Source organism: Strongylocentrotus purpuratus, unplaced genomic scaffold (assembly GCF_000002235.5).
Source record: "Strongylocentrotus purpuratus isolate Spur 01 unplaced genomic scaffold, Spur_5.0 spur5_scaffold_12, whole genome shotgun sequence".
In the NCBI taxonomy this organism is placed as follows: domain Eukaryota; kingdom Metazoa; phylum Echinodermata; class Echinoidea; order Camarodonta; family Strongylocentrotidae; genus Strongylocentrotus; species Strongylocentrotus purpuratus.
Genome location: NW_022145597.1, coordinates 702,107 through 720,000, shown reverse-complemented (window position 1 = coordinate 720,000; position 17,894 = coordinate 702,107). Strand labels below are relative to the sequence as shown.

Genomic DNA, 17,894 nt, shown 5'->3' with positions numbered 1-17,894 from the left:
CCCCGGTAATGACTCTCACAATTTGGGAAATCTTCAATCATTTTTGTCACATTTTTTGTGTCAATTAATGTGTGTGTAACTTGCACATGCAGGTTACCTTTCAACAATTTATTGTTCATCAATTTAAATTTAATATTAAATATACTGAATATCTTTCAAAAGAGGATTCCTCATATCACAGACCATCCCCCAAAGTATCTTTTTTTAAAGATTAAACAAGGGAGAAAACTTATTGAAAATTGATGTCTGGAATATCAGACTAAGATGCATTAGGCAAAGTGAATTTGTAGGAATGATGGTCCCCTAGACAAGAAAATATATATTACATTTTGTGGGGGTTGTTTATGATTGTCGCTGCAGCGTAAATCTTGGGACATTTGATTTTGAAACATATGGCCAACTTAAAAATAGTCACAATTACTTGTATGAGAGAGAGAGAGCGTGGAAAATGCAATATCGGTATATCAATTGCAGGTACTTGAAGGCCTAATCCTATGCCGAAAAGGGTGCAAAATGCAATATATCCCTTACAGATATAGTATCTATATGAGGTTTGTGTAATTGTGCCAATTTTTGATCATTGGTACTCAGACATTCAAGACAACATAAATTTGAGTAAGTTAAATTGTCTCTTCTCTCCTGTGAACTTATGTTAAAAACAAATAACTTTGAACCTTTTTTTTATTAAACATCTATACACGAGATATGGGTATATTTCTTTTTAAAATATAAATGATCATATAGGCCTAATATAAATGATAATGGCTCATTGCATGGTATTCATATTCATCAAGCAAGGTGATCCAGGCTCTCCAATAATACCCTGTAGGTTCAGCCACGGTGCCGATTTTGATGCTAAATGCATCAAAAGATATTCCTTTCTACCAAAAAATCTATAAACTACACCTGGGTGGAGAGAGGTAAATATACAGAGGTTTCCTACAAAGTAAACCTGTGTACAATATATCAGTCACACCACAAAACCAACTCCACACTAATTCCAACCTGACAGATTCTTTACCTTTCAGGCTAATGCAATTTAGTTCTGTCTGTTGTCAGTCTGTAATTGGTCTGGTGTCGATCTCTTAAAGCCCCTCTTAAGTGTTGGGAGTCCCAATTTCAGCAAAAAACGTGATGGCAAAATTTCACTTAAATTTTATCATAATGTGAAAGACAATGTAATTTAAGTCACAATTCTGCAAAGATTTCTCCACACCCCCCCCCCCCCCCTCCAAAAAAAAAAATGTGTTTGAAGACAAGTATCGATAAAAGAATGCATAATTTGAATTTGGTTGTACACAGAAGCCCTAAATTTGGTATTCTTACATCAATATTCAACTTCAAACACATTTTTGTTTGAAAATCCTTGCAGAAATGTGTCTTAAATGATATCCTCTTTCACATTATGAAACAATTTAAGTGAAATGTTGCCATCAAATTTTTAGGGCTCCCAACACTTTAGAGGGGCTTAAAGTTTGAAGGAGGTAGGTATCATAGAAGTGTATGTGAAGGATATACTTACTATTCAAAGACCATATAGAGGAGTCCATCTGAACTGTACGTCTCCAATAACTCTACAATGTGCGGATGCTTTAACATGTGACATATTGATGCTTCTCTTTTCAGATCTACAAAAGAGACAAAGAAGAGGAAAAAAATATAAAGATTATAGCAACATCAAAATGAAACATTTATAAATTTATAGATAGCCAAGAACATAATGAAAGAAGTGGTAAATGCAGGGCTATAAAATATAATAATAAAAACATACAACATGAAGAAGAAATCATAATTGAGTGATTTATATGAAAACTATACATATTTTTCATTTTAAGTAGAAACTTGATAGATTTAATTGTATAGAAGAGAGGGATATAAACTATTCAATAAATGTTATCAATAATAATACTATAAAAGTGGCTCTTTAAACACATTGCCTAGATGGAAACCAGATGGTCCCTGTGTTAAATATATGGGAATGAGAAAATTCAGAAGTCAATGGTTTAAGTGAAAAGAGACAGAAGACAAAAATTAAAACTTGTGGTGTAAATTATTCAAAAATGATGATAGGGCCATGTTTCTCATGAATTCATTACATGGTTTCTGTTAATAACATCAGTCAATCAACATCTCATATCAGAATAATTCATTGATGAATATTACACTGGGTAAAATAATCACCTGTATTGATTAAGCAATGAATACATGATGAGAGAGAGATGATAGAAACGCTACCTCTGTTGAATGGCAATGTGGTAAAGGTTTGCTTTACACATGTACAATGTACACTGAGCATTCATGTGGCATATAAATGTGGCATATAAGTATGGTAAATACATGTACATGTACCCTCTGTTAAGAGCCATATGGGTATTACTTTTCTATACTTTATACCAGATGTAACACCCTTCTGGCTATCAACTAAAGATATCATCTTTAGAGGCTAGAAGGACACTAACTCATACACACTACAGTCAAACCTGCTTTAGTGACCACCTGCCTACAAAGACCACATGATTTGTTTCCCTTGAAAAAGGTTTCTCATTGAAACTTGTACTAAAGGAACCTGTCTACAAAGGCCAATTTTTGTGCTTCCCTTGGGTGGTCACTATAGACAGGTTTGATAACAGACATGTATATAACAGAGGTACTCTCTTTAAAAAAAAAAGGGAATTTTCACTCTATTTTCACTTTCTTGGGAGTGACGTCCGTGATCACTTGTTTAGGAGTGAAAATCGATTGATTTTAGAGTGCTCTCTAAGAAGAAAAGAGTGAATGTTCACTCTATTTTCACTACATTTTCACTCTCCAGAGGAGTGATGTCCGTGATCACTCGATTTTTTTTAGAGAGTACAGTGTAATGTCCTTATGGCACTCCACAGGTGACATGCAAAGGTGTGAATTAAATCTGAAATGCACGATTAAAACATGCAATGAGCAGTCATGTTGAATATAAAGGGGTTACCTCAGGACATTAGGGTGTGAATAAAGCTTTAACTGTACACATGTGTCTGCATTCATGACTGTGTTGGGTACACACATAGCCTTGTATGTCAAATCAATCATTATTCCATGAATATATTATTGATATTGAACCCTATTTTTGACACCCAGGCCCCGGTGCATTTTGAACTTTGCTTTTCAAGATCAACACTGCACAAATAGAGAAAGTAACTATGTCAATATTCAGTATCAAATATGAGTACACAATACAAACTACATTACTAGACTATATACATGGAGACTGACCTAAAGCTGAGAGAATAGTACTTTTGACCATGGCAACTCTTCTTCTTTTTGCTACTACCGGTATAAATGATATTTGGATTTTGATGATTTTATGTTAACATTCATATTTACTTCAGAGCTATTTTTAAGTAGACTTTTGAGCCTCATTTCACAAAACTTGTCATCAGTGACAAAATGACAGTTTTTGTTATAAGCTATTGAAATCCTTACTTCTGATTTGTTTAATATCAGCAGATTTATCATAGATTTTTGTTTTAAATGTTTTTGTCATTGAAAATGACTTTGTGAAACGGGTCCCTGGAGTTTGTATTCCTCTCCACTCCAATAAATGTCTACACTGGGCTGTCAGATACATGTATCAACCACATTAACATGGAAAGCTTCATGCATACTGTCAGCAAGACTTGTGGATATTAAATCAATGCAAAGAAAACAATCTGTAATGGGGGGGGGTTGAAATTTGATATTAAAGTAAAAGATGTGTAATGAAATTCATTATTTGAAATCAATTTACTACATTTTAATTTTGAAATAAGGATATTATTTTGCACCATACATGGCACAAACACAATACTGGTATCTTACTACATTTATGTTCAAACTGTCTTTGGGATTTATGAAGAAATGGTTAGCTGTCTAGCAAGCTATGAATAAAAAGTAATCTGTTGCATGTCATATGACTGATAATTAAGCACCCCTTGAAACACAAACCTGATGAAGGGCCCCTAGAATCACTTGTATTACCGCCCTCTCTGTCATCGGACCTCACGGTGTAATCAATAGAAACTGTCCCCCATTATTACCTGTATCTTAGACATCACAACGCATACATGTACTAATACTCAATATGAGGAGTAGAAGAGGCGGGCATCGTATTGATCCCCCCCCCCCCCCCTCTCTTCTTGGTTTCTATGTTGATTATGCAGTAGTCAAGATAGTAAGACACTCAGCATATATATTTCACTGAATTAAAGAGTTTTGGGCTCTCTCTCTCCCCCCCCCCCCCCCTCTTCTTGGTTTCTATGTTGATTATGCAGTAGTCACGATAGTAAGACACTCAGCATATATATTTCACTTAATTAAAGAGTTTTTGGGCTCTCTCTCTCTCTCTCCCCCCCCCCCCTCTTTCTCTCTCTCTCTCTCTCTCTCTCTCTCTCTCTCTCTTTCTCCCACACACACACACACACCTTTACATCTTAACCTACAATTTCCCATCTCTCCTTGTTCCCTACACCCTCCCTCTTTTCATCTGCCCATGTGCCTCAACAGCTATCAATAGAATTCCGCTCCATCTATGATGTGAGCGTGGCTAATGACAAGAACAACACCTCTGAAAGTCTTCTCTTTTGAAGTAAAACAGAGCTCCTTCAACTCTACCATAGTACCATGTACCAACTAGTAGGCTTATACCACAGAATTTAGCAGGTTGTTATCTTGCATGAAGCATGAATTGGACATGACCATTGGGCAAATCTCTCCATGCCAGGCTGGGAAAGTGCAGGAGCATTAAACGCACATAGTCAATGTAAAAGGAATCAGTTCAAAGGATTTACAAACGCAGGGTTTCTCTTTGGATTTAGAACCTCCATTCCTCCCTACTCTACGGATATACACTTCAGGAGGTTGTTGATAATAAAACCCTTGCATCACGCAAGACATGACCATTGGCCAAATCTCTCTGGATGCCAGGAGGGGAAAGCACGGGAGCAGTTATTGAATTTCAACTGACCCGTCAAATCCAAAATTGAATCTACGGGGGTGAGTCGTAATACAGAGAAATCGAAGCAAAGGAGCTTTGAGATAACATGTACCCTGTCATCCTCTTATTAGTAGTGGTTCTAGAGAGGGACTGGGGGCTCAATCCCCACTCCCCCAAAACTGTTTGAGCGATGCACATGTAGAAAATAAATGCGAGAACCTCCAAGTCCCCCCCCCCCCCCCCACCCCCTCCAATTGTCCTAGAATCACTCGTACCTGTTATTTTTCAAAGACCTGTACAGGTATTGTGTGCCTTCGGGATAGGTGGAAATTGTGTTATGGGACACAACACGCAGGCTGATTAAAAAGGTCACAGATGTTCGGTCTTTTTCTTCCCCTCTCTTTTCAGTTACATCCTCTTTAATATAGCAAGGGATCTTCATTGTAGTGGGTGCATGCGTGCGTTTGTGTGGGTGGGAGGGGGTGCTTCCATGTATATTAATTTCATGAAAAAATGAAATTCTTGATATGACTCTTTATTAGTTGTTCTTTCTGAACAATTAGTAAATGGTCAGGTAGTCAATTACTAAGCAATAACTCCACAAAAATGTCACAATCAGTCAGCTTAATATTTAATTATAACATACCGGTATTACAATAATGACATACATGTAGAGGGTGCAACAATGTGTTTACGGCAAAATAAGTATAAAAGTAGCAAAGTAAAGGAAAACATGTGTTAATGTCCCCCACAATATACACAGCATTTAACAAAAGTGAGTTCAAAATTGTTAAATATTATATTCCAATTTAATTCCTTTGCTTGCTATTCTGTTTTCATGGAGTAAATATGCCATATCTATTTATTTTAAACACAACTTTGTCAAAAGTAAACACTGAAAAATTAATCAACTTTGCATATTAGGGATATGCTCCCTTTACTGTATATGCTGGATGAGAAATCAATGTTTTAGTATCTGATCAACAGAGACTGCCATAAGATGACTTACATGTATGACTCATTTACACTGGACCAGAAAACATTTATTTTCTATGTTCCAGTGAGGGTTTAAAAAAGTAGCTGCACACAGCCCAAGGTCCTACATGTATGTGAACTCACTATCTGTATGTTATGTGCATTAAAGATAAAGTTGAGTTCTGGTCATACAATTGCATTGTGAAAGAAAAGGTGTGGAATGGATCAGAAAAAAGTTGATCATGTAGCATGTAATTATTGGTGTGTACTGCAAGGTTCTGGAGTCATCAAAATCATAATAAACTTGGCCAGTCTTGATAAAGTAACAAGTACTGTACACAGAAAGATGTATATGGGACTACACAAATGGTGTCGGGGCTACTTACCTTGATTTCCTTTTCTTTCTATGCTCATTACTCAGCCAGTATACATTTTCTACCAAAATCGTTTGGCAGATGACATTTATTTGTAATCTTGAACATTCAGTGTAAGTTTCGTTTGATTCTGTGAGAATTTATTATCTTTGTTTACCAGAACTCAAGTTTATCTTTAAGCTTGAATGGAACAATGCAGCGGTTTATTGCATCCAATGTAAACACGCCTGAATGCTATCATCATCATCATTGATCACAGGAGTGAAGGTGGGTGGATGTATTGAGTTAGAGAATGCATCACTTCCATCATGAAGAGAGAATTGTTCATTAATATTTCACTATTCTCCCCCGTGACTCATCACAGTGCACTATGATCTACATACATGCAAGACTATTATGACATGAGATGATGCTAGTATGAAGATAGTATTTTACCATGTTGGCTCAAAGGGGTCAATTAATTGCCCCCCCCCCCTAAAAGGCGGAGTAATACAAGAATTCAGTGCTTTGTATCCTCCAGGTAAAGTGCTTTGTAAATACTCATAACTACCATTTAAATTTAATGCAGTCATACATTTTGTATTATTTATGGAACATTTACTTGTTTCTATGAAAGCATCAAATGTAACCCAATGGCTGAACTGATATTTTTGTTTAACCAAATGTCCTTGCTTTGGAAAGCATCAAGCGACCTTTGGTTTGTGTCCTTTACATGTACAAACATGTATGCTTCATCAAGTTCATGCGTCAGATGTTTTATCAAAGTAAAACTCATGCAAAGTCCTTTGGAAGCACACAGAGGCATTAAATTATCATATCATATAATACAAGAATCCAAAATTGGATAATAATCATAATAATAAAAATGTTAATAATAACTATACTTAAAATAATAATCATAATCTTAATAAATATAATTAATTTTAATTATAATAATAACAATAATAACAATGATAGCAATAATAATCATATCTATAATTACTGTACAATATTAACAACGACAACAACAATATAACAATTACAGTGCGCTTTTCAATGTTATTGTAACCTCTGGTCAATCAATTTCAAACCAATACACAAATGTGCACCATCTCCACTATTTCAGGATTATTCCTACCATCCTGAACCATTCCCTATTTCCCATGCATGCATGCAGAGCAATGGACAAAAGTAGTCCCATGATAGTGCTATCATTACCATCATAGATTTATCTGGTGTGGGCATGCATGGGTATGAGCATCTTCAAGCATCTTTCGCTTCCTAGATAAAATAAACACCCATCTAAAATGTGTACCTCCTCCAATCACAAAAATTCAGATTTATTTTATGTAGGGTCAACTGTCATTGGCATGGCTTCGTACTGTTGTTCTACATCAATCATTCTCGTCTAACCCAAACTGGGAGAGTGGCTTCAAGCTAACACTGCACTGCATGAAAAGAACTGAAATGATTATTCAAATTGACTAAATGTACTTTAGCTTTCTACTGACACACTTTTATAAATACATTAGCCTTCTAGTGACACACTTTTATAAATACATTCATGTGTTGTAGGGTGCATTTTTCTGATACATGTATGTTTTGTAGTCTACATTTTGTGTTTTCATTTTTTTTAGTATTACTTACAGTGTAAATGATTGTTTTTTTAAATTATTAATTGGTTCTTCAGAAGTCAAGATTCTGATTTTTGTTAATATCTAGACAGGACATTATAGACCGGTGTGAGAAGTTCATAAAGCTTTTATTGAAAGTGCTATGTTTCATTTGGCACTCAACAAAAAGGCTTTGAACAATTTTATAATTACATTTTTACACCTACAATTTCATGTGTTACAATTCCAATGAAAAAGCATGAAACAGATGGTAGAACAAAGTTAATATTTATGTACAATGTACCAGCTCTCCCAAACCATGTTATCTTTAATACATAAAAATGATTTGAAAAGGCTTAATTTCCATTATTTAAACTGGAGCACATGAAAAGCTACGGCACACGTTGGTCTTTACAAATCTCCTGCTCCGCTTTTCTAGTCTTTAAAATAAAGATATACAGGGCACAATATACACAATATACAGGGCACAAGAAAAAAATTAAAAATTCTTTTGTTATTATTACATTTCCTCTCCTCTACCTACCTCTTCATTCCATAGCTACATGAATGTGAACAAATTATGAGTTAGATGTACCTTATTCCATTTCATTCCTATCAGGAGTAGACTACAGCTTACCTTTCATTGCGCTGAAATGGTTTGGGGGAAATAGCTTTTAAATCTGGATTGCTATGGCAATGGCGCATGGAATACCTTTTTTCAGGAGAATGGAAACATTCACTGCTCAAGTAGACCTTTAGTTCCGCTGCTCTGCCCTGCTTTCTCTCTCCCTTAACCACCCCCTCCTTTCTCTCTCTCCCTCTTTCTAACCCCTTTCTCTTTCTCCCTCTCCTCCCGCTTTCCCTCTTCCATATCATATGACAGGAGACATGGGAATAGTTTCAATGGTATAGAGAAATTTCTTGCAAAATTATGCTTTGCCATGTCAATTGAAGCTGTCTTCCAGCATACTTCGCCATCTCTGCCTAAATGTCTACATAATCCCCCAAAAATGTTTGTATTCATGACAAATGTATTTATTCATACAATATTAATTTTACTCATTTAATTAATTATTTATCAATTCATTTGTTTCATAATATCTACATTGTATTTATTAATTCATTAATTTGTTGTAGTTATCGCTGGAGTTATTTCACATAGCTTTATCTGAGTAAAAATGTAAATGTAACCAAAATATAAATATAACAAAGAAAATACACAATCTGAATTCCTATGTTTTCTGCATTGCTAAATGCATTATACTACATTTATGTGCTATATTATGCGGCATATATACAGATTAAGTGATACTACAATGTACTACTTACAGCAGTAGATATGAAATCATTGGAAGATACAGTATGTCAACTAGCACACATGACCTTGGCTTAAAAGGGAGGATAATCATGGGCTGGTATACGCATATCCTGGGACAGATGCAGCATTTTGTTAACAGGTGGGGGGGGGGGTCTTCAGATTAACTAACAAGTAAACTTCACATAAGATTGTGCTTAGTTTATCTACCGTAATTAAAGATAAACTTGAGTTCTGGTAAAAAAAAGAAAATGAATTCTCACAGAATCTAACGAAACTTACACTGAATGTTCAAGATTACAAATAAATGTAATGTGCCAAACAATTTTGGAAGAAAATGTATACTGGCTGAGTAATGAGCATAGAAAGAAAAGGAAATCAAGGTAAGTAGCCCCGACACCATTTGTGTAGTCCCATATACATCTTTCTGTGTAAATGATTGTTATTTACCAAGACTCTGCCAAATTTATGATGATTTTGATGACTCCAGAACCTTGCATTACACACCATTACTTACATGCTATATGATCAACTTTTCTGATCCATTCCACACCTTTTCTTTCACAATGCAATCGCATTACCAGAAGTAAAGTTTATCTTTAACGGTGTATAAACCGCCCTCGTGTATTAACCGCACCCCTCTTGTCATATATCAGAAAAGAGCCCCTGTAAATTTGCATAGAGTTCAATGAAAAAACAAATTTTAGAGTGTTAATTTCATGCAGGCAAGCTTGAAAAGTAGCCCCCGAAATTTTTTTTTTTTTTTTTCCCTGTTTCTACATCTCCTCACAGCCCCATTAGTTTCCTTAGCCAAATTTACTTGTAAATTTATATAATTTCTAGCTTTTATAGTTTGTTACCATAACAGGATTCATGCAAACTGAAATTCAGAGACATAAAGTCATTACAGTAATCCTTTCCTTTCTGGTATGATACTGTTTTTTTAATGACTAAGCTTTGACAAAAATAATGATTTTCATCTAAAATACAAGGTATTTCTTCTTGTACTGGCTGATTTTACCATAGGAATTACATTACTTATAGAGCCTTTTTTTTAAGACACACAACATTTTCTAGAAGATTTTTCAAAGATTTATCAACATTCTCCAATGAGTAGAGCAATGAAACCTCATAGTACCCAGTTCTGATAAAATATTATCTACAGCAATTCACAATGATTATCATCCAATACCACTTATAATACATGCACAAACACACTAAAGATGAAGGATTATGAGTTTCTCTCATACCAGCTTTGCCATTGTGTATCGTATTTGCATTATTACATGTAGTTTCTATCTCACTATTAATAGCTGCTTTCCAGTCTCTGTTGACTTTTCACATCCGATTAGAGACGGTTTCATGACTGCGCTTTACAGCAGCTTACTTACTTGGCTTACTCTGTAAATTGGCTCGGCTTTTAATCCCCCATCACTTTTCTCCCATCATTAAAAGCAAACAATATACTCATTAAATAATTCAATGCATTGACATTTATTTAGAAACGACTGCGCTACCTGTGTCAGAATGAACTGGTATATTAATAGTTAGGATTATCAATCTCCAGCCCATCCTCCCCTTTTCATCTCCTTACAACAATTGCAATATAAAAGTATGATTGGTAATGCCTCACATATTAAAACTCACATAAATCTGTTGAATTAATTTCACAGATCTACAGGTATAAACTTTTTCTATGGTCCCTTTTTTAAATATTATTTTCAAGTTTTAAAGGGATTTCAAAAAATTGTATGTATTATGTAATCTAATTGCAGTATAGTAAATGATCCCTTTCTCTTGACATACCTTATTCCCCACCCCTGTGCCCACACACATGCATCCTCCTCTCTGATTACAATTACTATAGCTATGTTCACATGGAACCGTCAGTTTTAAACTTTAAGTTTGTGAAACCTTGGAGTAATAAAACATGACTACCAACAAAAGGTTCACATTGGACTGAAATGAGTATTCAAAGTTCACTACAAGCCAAGGAAAGCATTCACTTTAACTACATGCTGGCGTGATCTCCAGGATAATTGCATCTGCACAGCACAAAACTTTGCGTGAGGACACCCTTCCCCCTCATGCTAACTTCTTAAAGTTTCGTAACCACAAGTGTGTCTATACGGTCCTTAACTACAAGATAACTTCTAAGTTTAAAACCGCGACCTAACCTTTAAAGGTATTACATAGTTTTGGGAAATTTTGAAAATTGGGTGGATAGTGATTCTTTATAATTTTAATATATTTGGATGCCCCTGTGGATGTATTATAAGCACTAGAAAATTTAGCCCCTAAAACACTTCTGCTTTTGAGAAAAATTGAATATAAAAATTTACCGGTGCTCCCAGTAAATTTTGATTAACTTCAAATAGCGCCTACGGCCGTACAATGGTAGCTGCGACCATGACAATCTCAAAATATGTAGATGTGATGTATAATTTCCAAATGGGAATAGCTAATCGGTCGATTTTAGTCAAGAAACATTGTTTTATAGCTTAATTAATATCTTGACCTTGAGAGGGAGCTATACAACATAAAGAGTTTATTATTTACAATTTCATAACTTTAGACTCGATTTCAACCGCGACAAGGATCAATGTATATTGTAGGATCGCATATGCTTCCAATATGTTCATTTGAACCAAATTCATGACCCCTTACCAAAACTTTGTATTACCTTTAAGTTTAGGGACTGCCATGTGAACCTCACTTTTGATACCAGCACTTTGTAGATCAACCTCTATCCAGAAGCTATCAGAAGTGGCAATCAATGCATCTCAAATCTGCTTGGAGTGTTTTAAATACGCAACACTTTCATTGTTTGCTTAGCTCGTCAGTGGGGTTTCTAAGTGTTATCTGCCAAATCAACAAATGTATGTAACACTTTACATGACTTCCTCTTTAACATGTGTCTCTTAAAGCGGGACTGCATTAATTCTAGCTACTTGCGCCCTCTACATAGCAAACAATGCCTATGCGGTACCCGTTGGTCCCCCATGATCCCCTTTTTCTTATGTTAATTGAGAGCTGATTTGATGTGATAACCACCTGTCAGTGACCACACAGGGAGGTCTAATCCCTCCTGGCCAAAGTAGGGCAAATAGGCTTTAAAGACCATACAAACTTTGCTTAATTATTGGAATAATGTCTGATTTAAGTTGATGGGAAGGAAAACAAATCCCATACTTTCTAAACTGCTACAGAGTGGGGTTTTATTTCTCCTTTAGTAAAATTACATTTACTTGATATCATGAACTGGATTTATTGGATGCAGGCCATGATTGCAATATTTCAGTAAAGTTGTTACATACAGTACATGAAGATGGCATAATAGGAAATATGCGTACATGTACATTTGTAGATTACCAAATGATTATCACATTGATCTCTGATATGGTATTACATTATGATGAAACATTATCATATACCTGATAAAGTGAATATACAGGTACTAACAAACTGTTTTCATTGCCATTCAAGTTTGGGCATACATTTATACTTTGAACTGGTCAAAGTCAAGATACTTCTTTATAATCCTATTATTCAGGAGGCCAACATTCTCTGTTTCAAAATGAAATTAAATCCGGGTGGGGGTGGACAAGTTTAACGAATAAAAACAAGACTAAACATATCTATCTTAATTCTGAATGAATATGAAAATGTTGTCCTTATGCAGGATACATTGTTGTACATGAACATGTACAAAATCATATAGGAAATATTGTTGCAGAAATCAAAATACAAATGAGAGCAAAGTTTAACATTTCAATGTATCAAATGCTACACCACTCTGTAGAGAATGGTGTGAAAGTTACTCTGTACAAACTGGCCTCTTACGCCATTCTCCCTTCCCTGGCTGGCTGGCTGTGAGAATTATAGAGCATTCATATCGAGGCATTGAAACCTCATTATAGTACACATGGGAAATCCACATTTATTGGATAATAACTTTAGGCCCTATACAGGAGATGGTCTGGGGCTCTATTTAGTGCATACTCTTCCAATTGAACCAGTCCATATTTTTTGTGACGTAAGTTTCTACTAGCCTGGGTCCCAGGAGAGATAATTCATTTACCCCTCCATATAAAAATAGTTTCTATTAAGTCTGGATTGTGCATGATTTATTGAATAAAGAACAGATTTATAATTTGTGTTAGGGTTTATTATAAGTTTTGGTTGGTAATTTTTAATCAGACAATGGTGTGCTCAGAAACACCAGTATTAAGCGCCTAAGAAATGTTGTGTATTATTATTATAATTATTTTAAAGACTATTTCAATTCACCATCATTTCATCATATCCTTATGTGGCAGAGTAGTATAAACCTTAAAATCCAGAATAGTTTTGAATTTGCTATATTTCAGTGATAGGAACTACATGATGCCCATTTTGACTGAGGATGAAACGTAATATTCACAATAGAACGATACCTGTTATTGGAACTACAAAGACTTGGTCAAGGCAATGCTAAGCTGGGAAGGTACTGTATACTGTGCCTCATATTTCACAGATAAGTATCCATATATTTTAATTCAATCTAATTTAGAATTGTCAGATATAAACTTTCTTCAAAATCCTGTGTTTGCCTATGCATTCTCATGTTCATACACAATGCATCAGTAAAGGGGAACCATCAAAACTTTTTTTTTTTACAGAGTTATAATCAAACTCAATCTTTATACCGCTACAAAATGCAAATTTTACCCTCATTACAGTCTTTACCCATTTTGAAGAAAAAAAACTGAATGTTTATCTTGACTTTAATCATAAGATGTGTCGTTTCACATGAATATTAAGGACATAACCTTTTGTGAGAGAATTTTTTCCTTCATCAAAACAATTTCCTTTTGCTCAAGGCTTCCTACAATGTATTAAGAATAACACCTGCTCCTATAAATTGATCAGTTCACTTCTATTATACACTACATCATGATAGCCTAACATGATTCTTGTTACTCGGAAGTCTAACAAAAGGAACAATAGCAGTCCTTAAATAATGGTCCTGTAAAATCAATAGCGAAGTTGTTTGTTGTATCAAGCATTGTAAGTTTGAAAACTTTAATAGAGAGATTTGTCCCTTCTTTCATCTTGTGCAAAATAGAAATACATCTATTTTTAAAATATTTCTGAATTGCCTTTTTTTCCTTCTCTTTGAAATAAAATTAAGGTATTCTTCAGTAATAGACATGCTGATAAAATATCAGAAATTCTTGGTGAGTTTGTGTACAAGCCTTGTGTAGAGACTACTGCCTTGCCCCATAATAACCTACTTTCACATCAGCTTTAGATATCTAGAGTGTGAGTCAGACTTCAATATAACTTCATGCACTCACTTGTGTGCACTTCAAGGTCATAGAACTCTGGATTATGCTTCACTTTTTCACTTATGTGCTCAAGGTCGCAGCATACAAAAAGCTTTATACTTATACTGTACTTCATCTCGTGACAGTAGAAGGGTGTGGTCAAGCACTGTCAGATGGGGCCTTTTCTTTCACTACATCTATACAACACATTAAAGCCCATGGTCAAGATAGATTATAACTTCTCTACATTATCCTTGAATTCAGAAATCATCAAATTGTGTGATTTTTACAAAAAGTCATGTTCTCATCTTTTTGCCATGCGTATAACAATAATCTGCAGGACAATTTTTAAAGTATTTTAAATTTTCATATACGAATACACAGTATTATATAATTACTTACAGTTGAAGAAAAAACTTCCAACAACTCTGAAATTGGATTCAAACTACTGCATAGAAAGTTCCTCATTTGTTATTTCTAATTGTCTATCGCATTATTTGTTATATTTAGATAAAAAATAATATTATGCAATAATAACTGATTCTGTATTCTTCTTCTTCCTTCAACAAGATTTCATCCGATATGACTGCAGTAAATATGGCGACTTCAATCGTTTTAAGGGAGAGGAGACATAAGGTTTTAAAGACCGTCAATACTACTGGGCCAGAAGGGATTAGACCACACAGCGAGGTCACCGACGGGTGGCTATCTCATTAACTCAGCTCTCAATTAACATAAGAAAAAGAGGATCATGGCGGACCAACAAGCACCGATTGGGGAAGTTTTCTATATAGAGGGAGCGAGTAGCTACAAGTAGGACAGTGGGGCTTTAAGTATGGCTATTTTTTTTCTTGAGCTCTAGCTAGTTTGTTATTATTTGTTATATTTAGATAAAAATAATATCATGCAATAATAACTGATTCTGTATTCTTCCAAGATTTCATCCGATATGACTGCAGTAAATATGGCGACTTCAATCGCTTTAAGGGAGAGGAGACAAAGGTTTTAAGTATGGCTATTTCTTTGTTGAGCTCTAGGCTAGCTGGTTTCCTTCACTCGTTAATTTGGTGTGACAGTATGGTAGGTTGGGTGAGATTGGTCTATAAATCATCCACATCCATTTCACATGGAAATCATTACCTGCTCTAAACCTGTTCACATGAAAATCATTATCTGCTCTAAACCTGTTCACATGAAAATCATTACCTGCTCTAACCCGTTCACATGAAAATCATTACCTGCTCTAAACCCGTTCACATGAAAATCATTACCTGCTCTAACCCGTTCACATGAAAATCATTACCTGCTCTAAACCCGTTCACATGAAAACCATTACCTGCTCTAAACCCGTTCACATAAAAATCATTACCTGCTCTGAACCCGTTCACATGAATTGATTATAACTGGGTGCAATTAGCATTGGTTTGATAATTAATGGACTCTGAACTCTTGATTGGTATGGTTATTTATTCACTGTTCGTGTCCTTCAAAACCAACTCTTGATCTACATTATTCTGTTCACATCCATTATGATCCATATATAGCATTTACTGGATGAATAATTAGTGGTATCATAATGATTCGATAAGAATTTCTTGACTTGTCTTCAAATCAAGAGCAAAAATTACAGAGAATGTTGAGTAATTATAATTGTAAGCTTTCTCTTTTCTTTCAGTCTTGGGTGGAGGGAAAAACATCAAATTTATAATAGCAATACCAAGTGCAAAGGACACTCATGAAATCTTTAATTTTCAAAGTGACTTCATTCACTCCAAGATGTTGAATAATCCTCAGACCAAATTTTGGTGCCATCTTCGTGTACATACCCCTTTCATGATGTTTTGTTCAGTGCTTGTTATTTTTTGTCCTTGTAAGCAAGATTTAGTTATTATGATGTGATTAAAAACCCTTATAATACACACATTATTACCTCTTATTAATAATAAACCTCTTAAAATGCAATTTTTCAGGTGGATCCATTATACCTAATCTAAACCGGAGTTAATACGACCCGATCAATGTGAATGGGGCATACAGATGCGCATGAGGTATAGAGTTGACACAAGCTTTGGTGTGAAAGGGTATAGAGATGCTCCTATACCTATACAAGGGGTAATGAGGCGTTAAGAACCATCTCTGTTATGTCCATCAACATTTTCTATCAGCCTCCGCTTTTAGAGGGTCATTATTTCTGACTAGCCATTAGTTTGGTCCACACAACAGTCTGTTAAGTTTAGGAATCGGTTTTAAACTTCGAAGTTATCTTGTAGTTAGGGCCTGTGCAGGTTTACACAACTGAAGTTTATTCCGAGCTAGTTTGTGATGAGAATAACGGTTTGGTGAAGATGCGATTTCGAGCTTTGGGATAATATCCAGAGTCTGAAAATAGCGGGTTATTTAGCAAATACGAGCTGATGAAAACAGGCCAAATCAAAGTCAAGTGGATGCAATTATATTTCAAGGATCTACAATAAATGCTTCCCCCCCCCCCCCCCCTGGCTTGAAGTTTAAAAGCGTTATCATTGTTATTATGCAACCTGGGTGGAAGAACATCAGATTAAACAGGTTCCCTGGGAAGCATGGCTCTTCAAATGCCTTCATATTCTAAATATGACATGAAACATCGTAAAAATCGGGGGGGGGGTAGGTTTTTTCACCATGTGCTCGTGTAGTCCCATATACATCATTCTGTGTACAGTGCTTGTTACTTTGCCAAGATTTGGCCAAATTTCTCATCATTTTGATGATTCCAGAACCTTGCAATACACACAAATACTTATATACTAAATGATCAACCTTTTCTGATAGATTCCACACCGTTTCTTTCACATTGCCATCACATGACCAGAACTCAACTTTATCTTTAAATCTATAGAGGCTTGCAACATTTTGAATCGTTATGAGTGTAAAGGCAATCTCCCTGCTTTTCATAGTCATCAGTAATGGCAATGATTTAATATCAAAATAGATTCCATGCAGTGTATATTGTATTGACTTTGATAATTAAGCTAATGGTTCTATTCTTTGCAAGAATTTTTCATTCACTGACTGCAAAATTATTTTGTTGTTACCATGGATGATACATATGACTAATGATGACTGAGCATTTTCAGATGGAATTAAATAATTCCATTCACAGCCGATAATGATGTATTGAGCAGCAAAAGACATTGTAATCCTTTACAGACGAGCAAGCCGAGCATCTTGTAAACAATAGCAACAGCAAACTATTCTAAGGGACTTATATTGTTTCCAACTGCAAAAATAATAATCTTCAATTTCCTATATATGGTGGTAGCAGTACCACAACTATGATTTAAATACCACGATAGCTCAAGTTATATCTGTTTACTTCCTCTCATATAATTCAACCAATAGGAG

General features: G+C 35.1%; 1 protein-coding gene across 1 annotated transcript in view; it reads right to left on the bottom strand.

Moving 5' to 3' along the window:
- Positions 1-17,894, bottom strand: part of LOC587910 (peripheral plasma membrane protein CASK) — a gene marked incomplete at its 3' end in the record, with an annotated part of 55,426 nt that overhangs the window by 24,418 nt on the left and 13,114 nt on the right. The window contains exon 3 of the mRNA XM_030982506.1: positions 1,523-1,628. Within this exon, the coding sequence (XP_030838366.1) occupies positions 1,523-1,628 (106 nt within the window). The remainder of the gene's footprint in view (positions 1-1,522; positions 1,629-17,894) is intronic.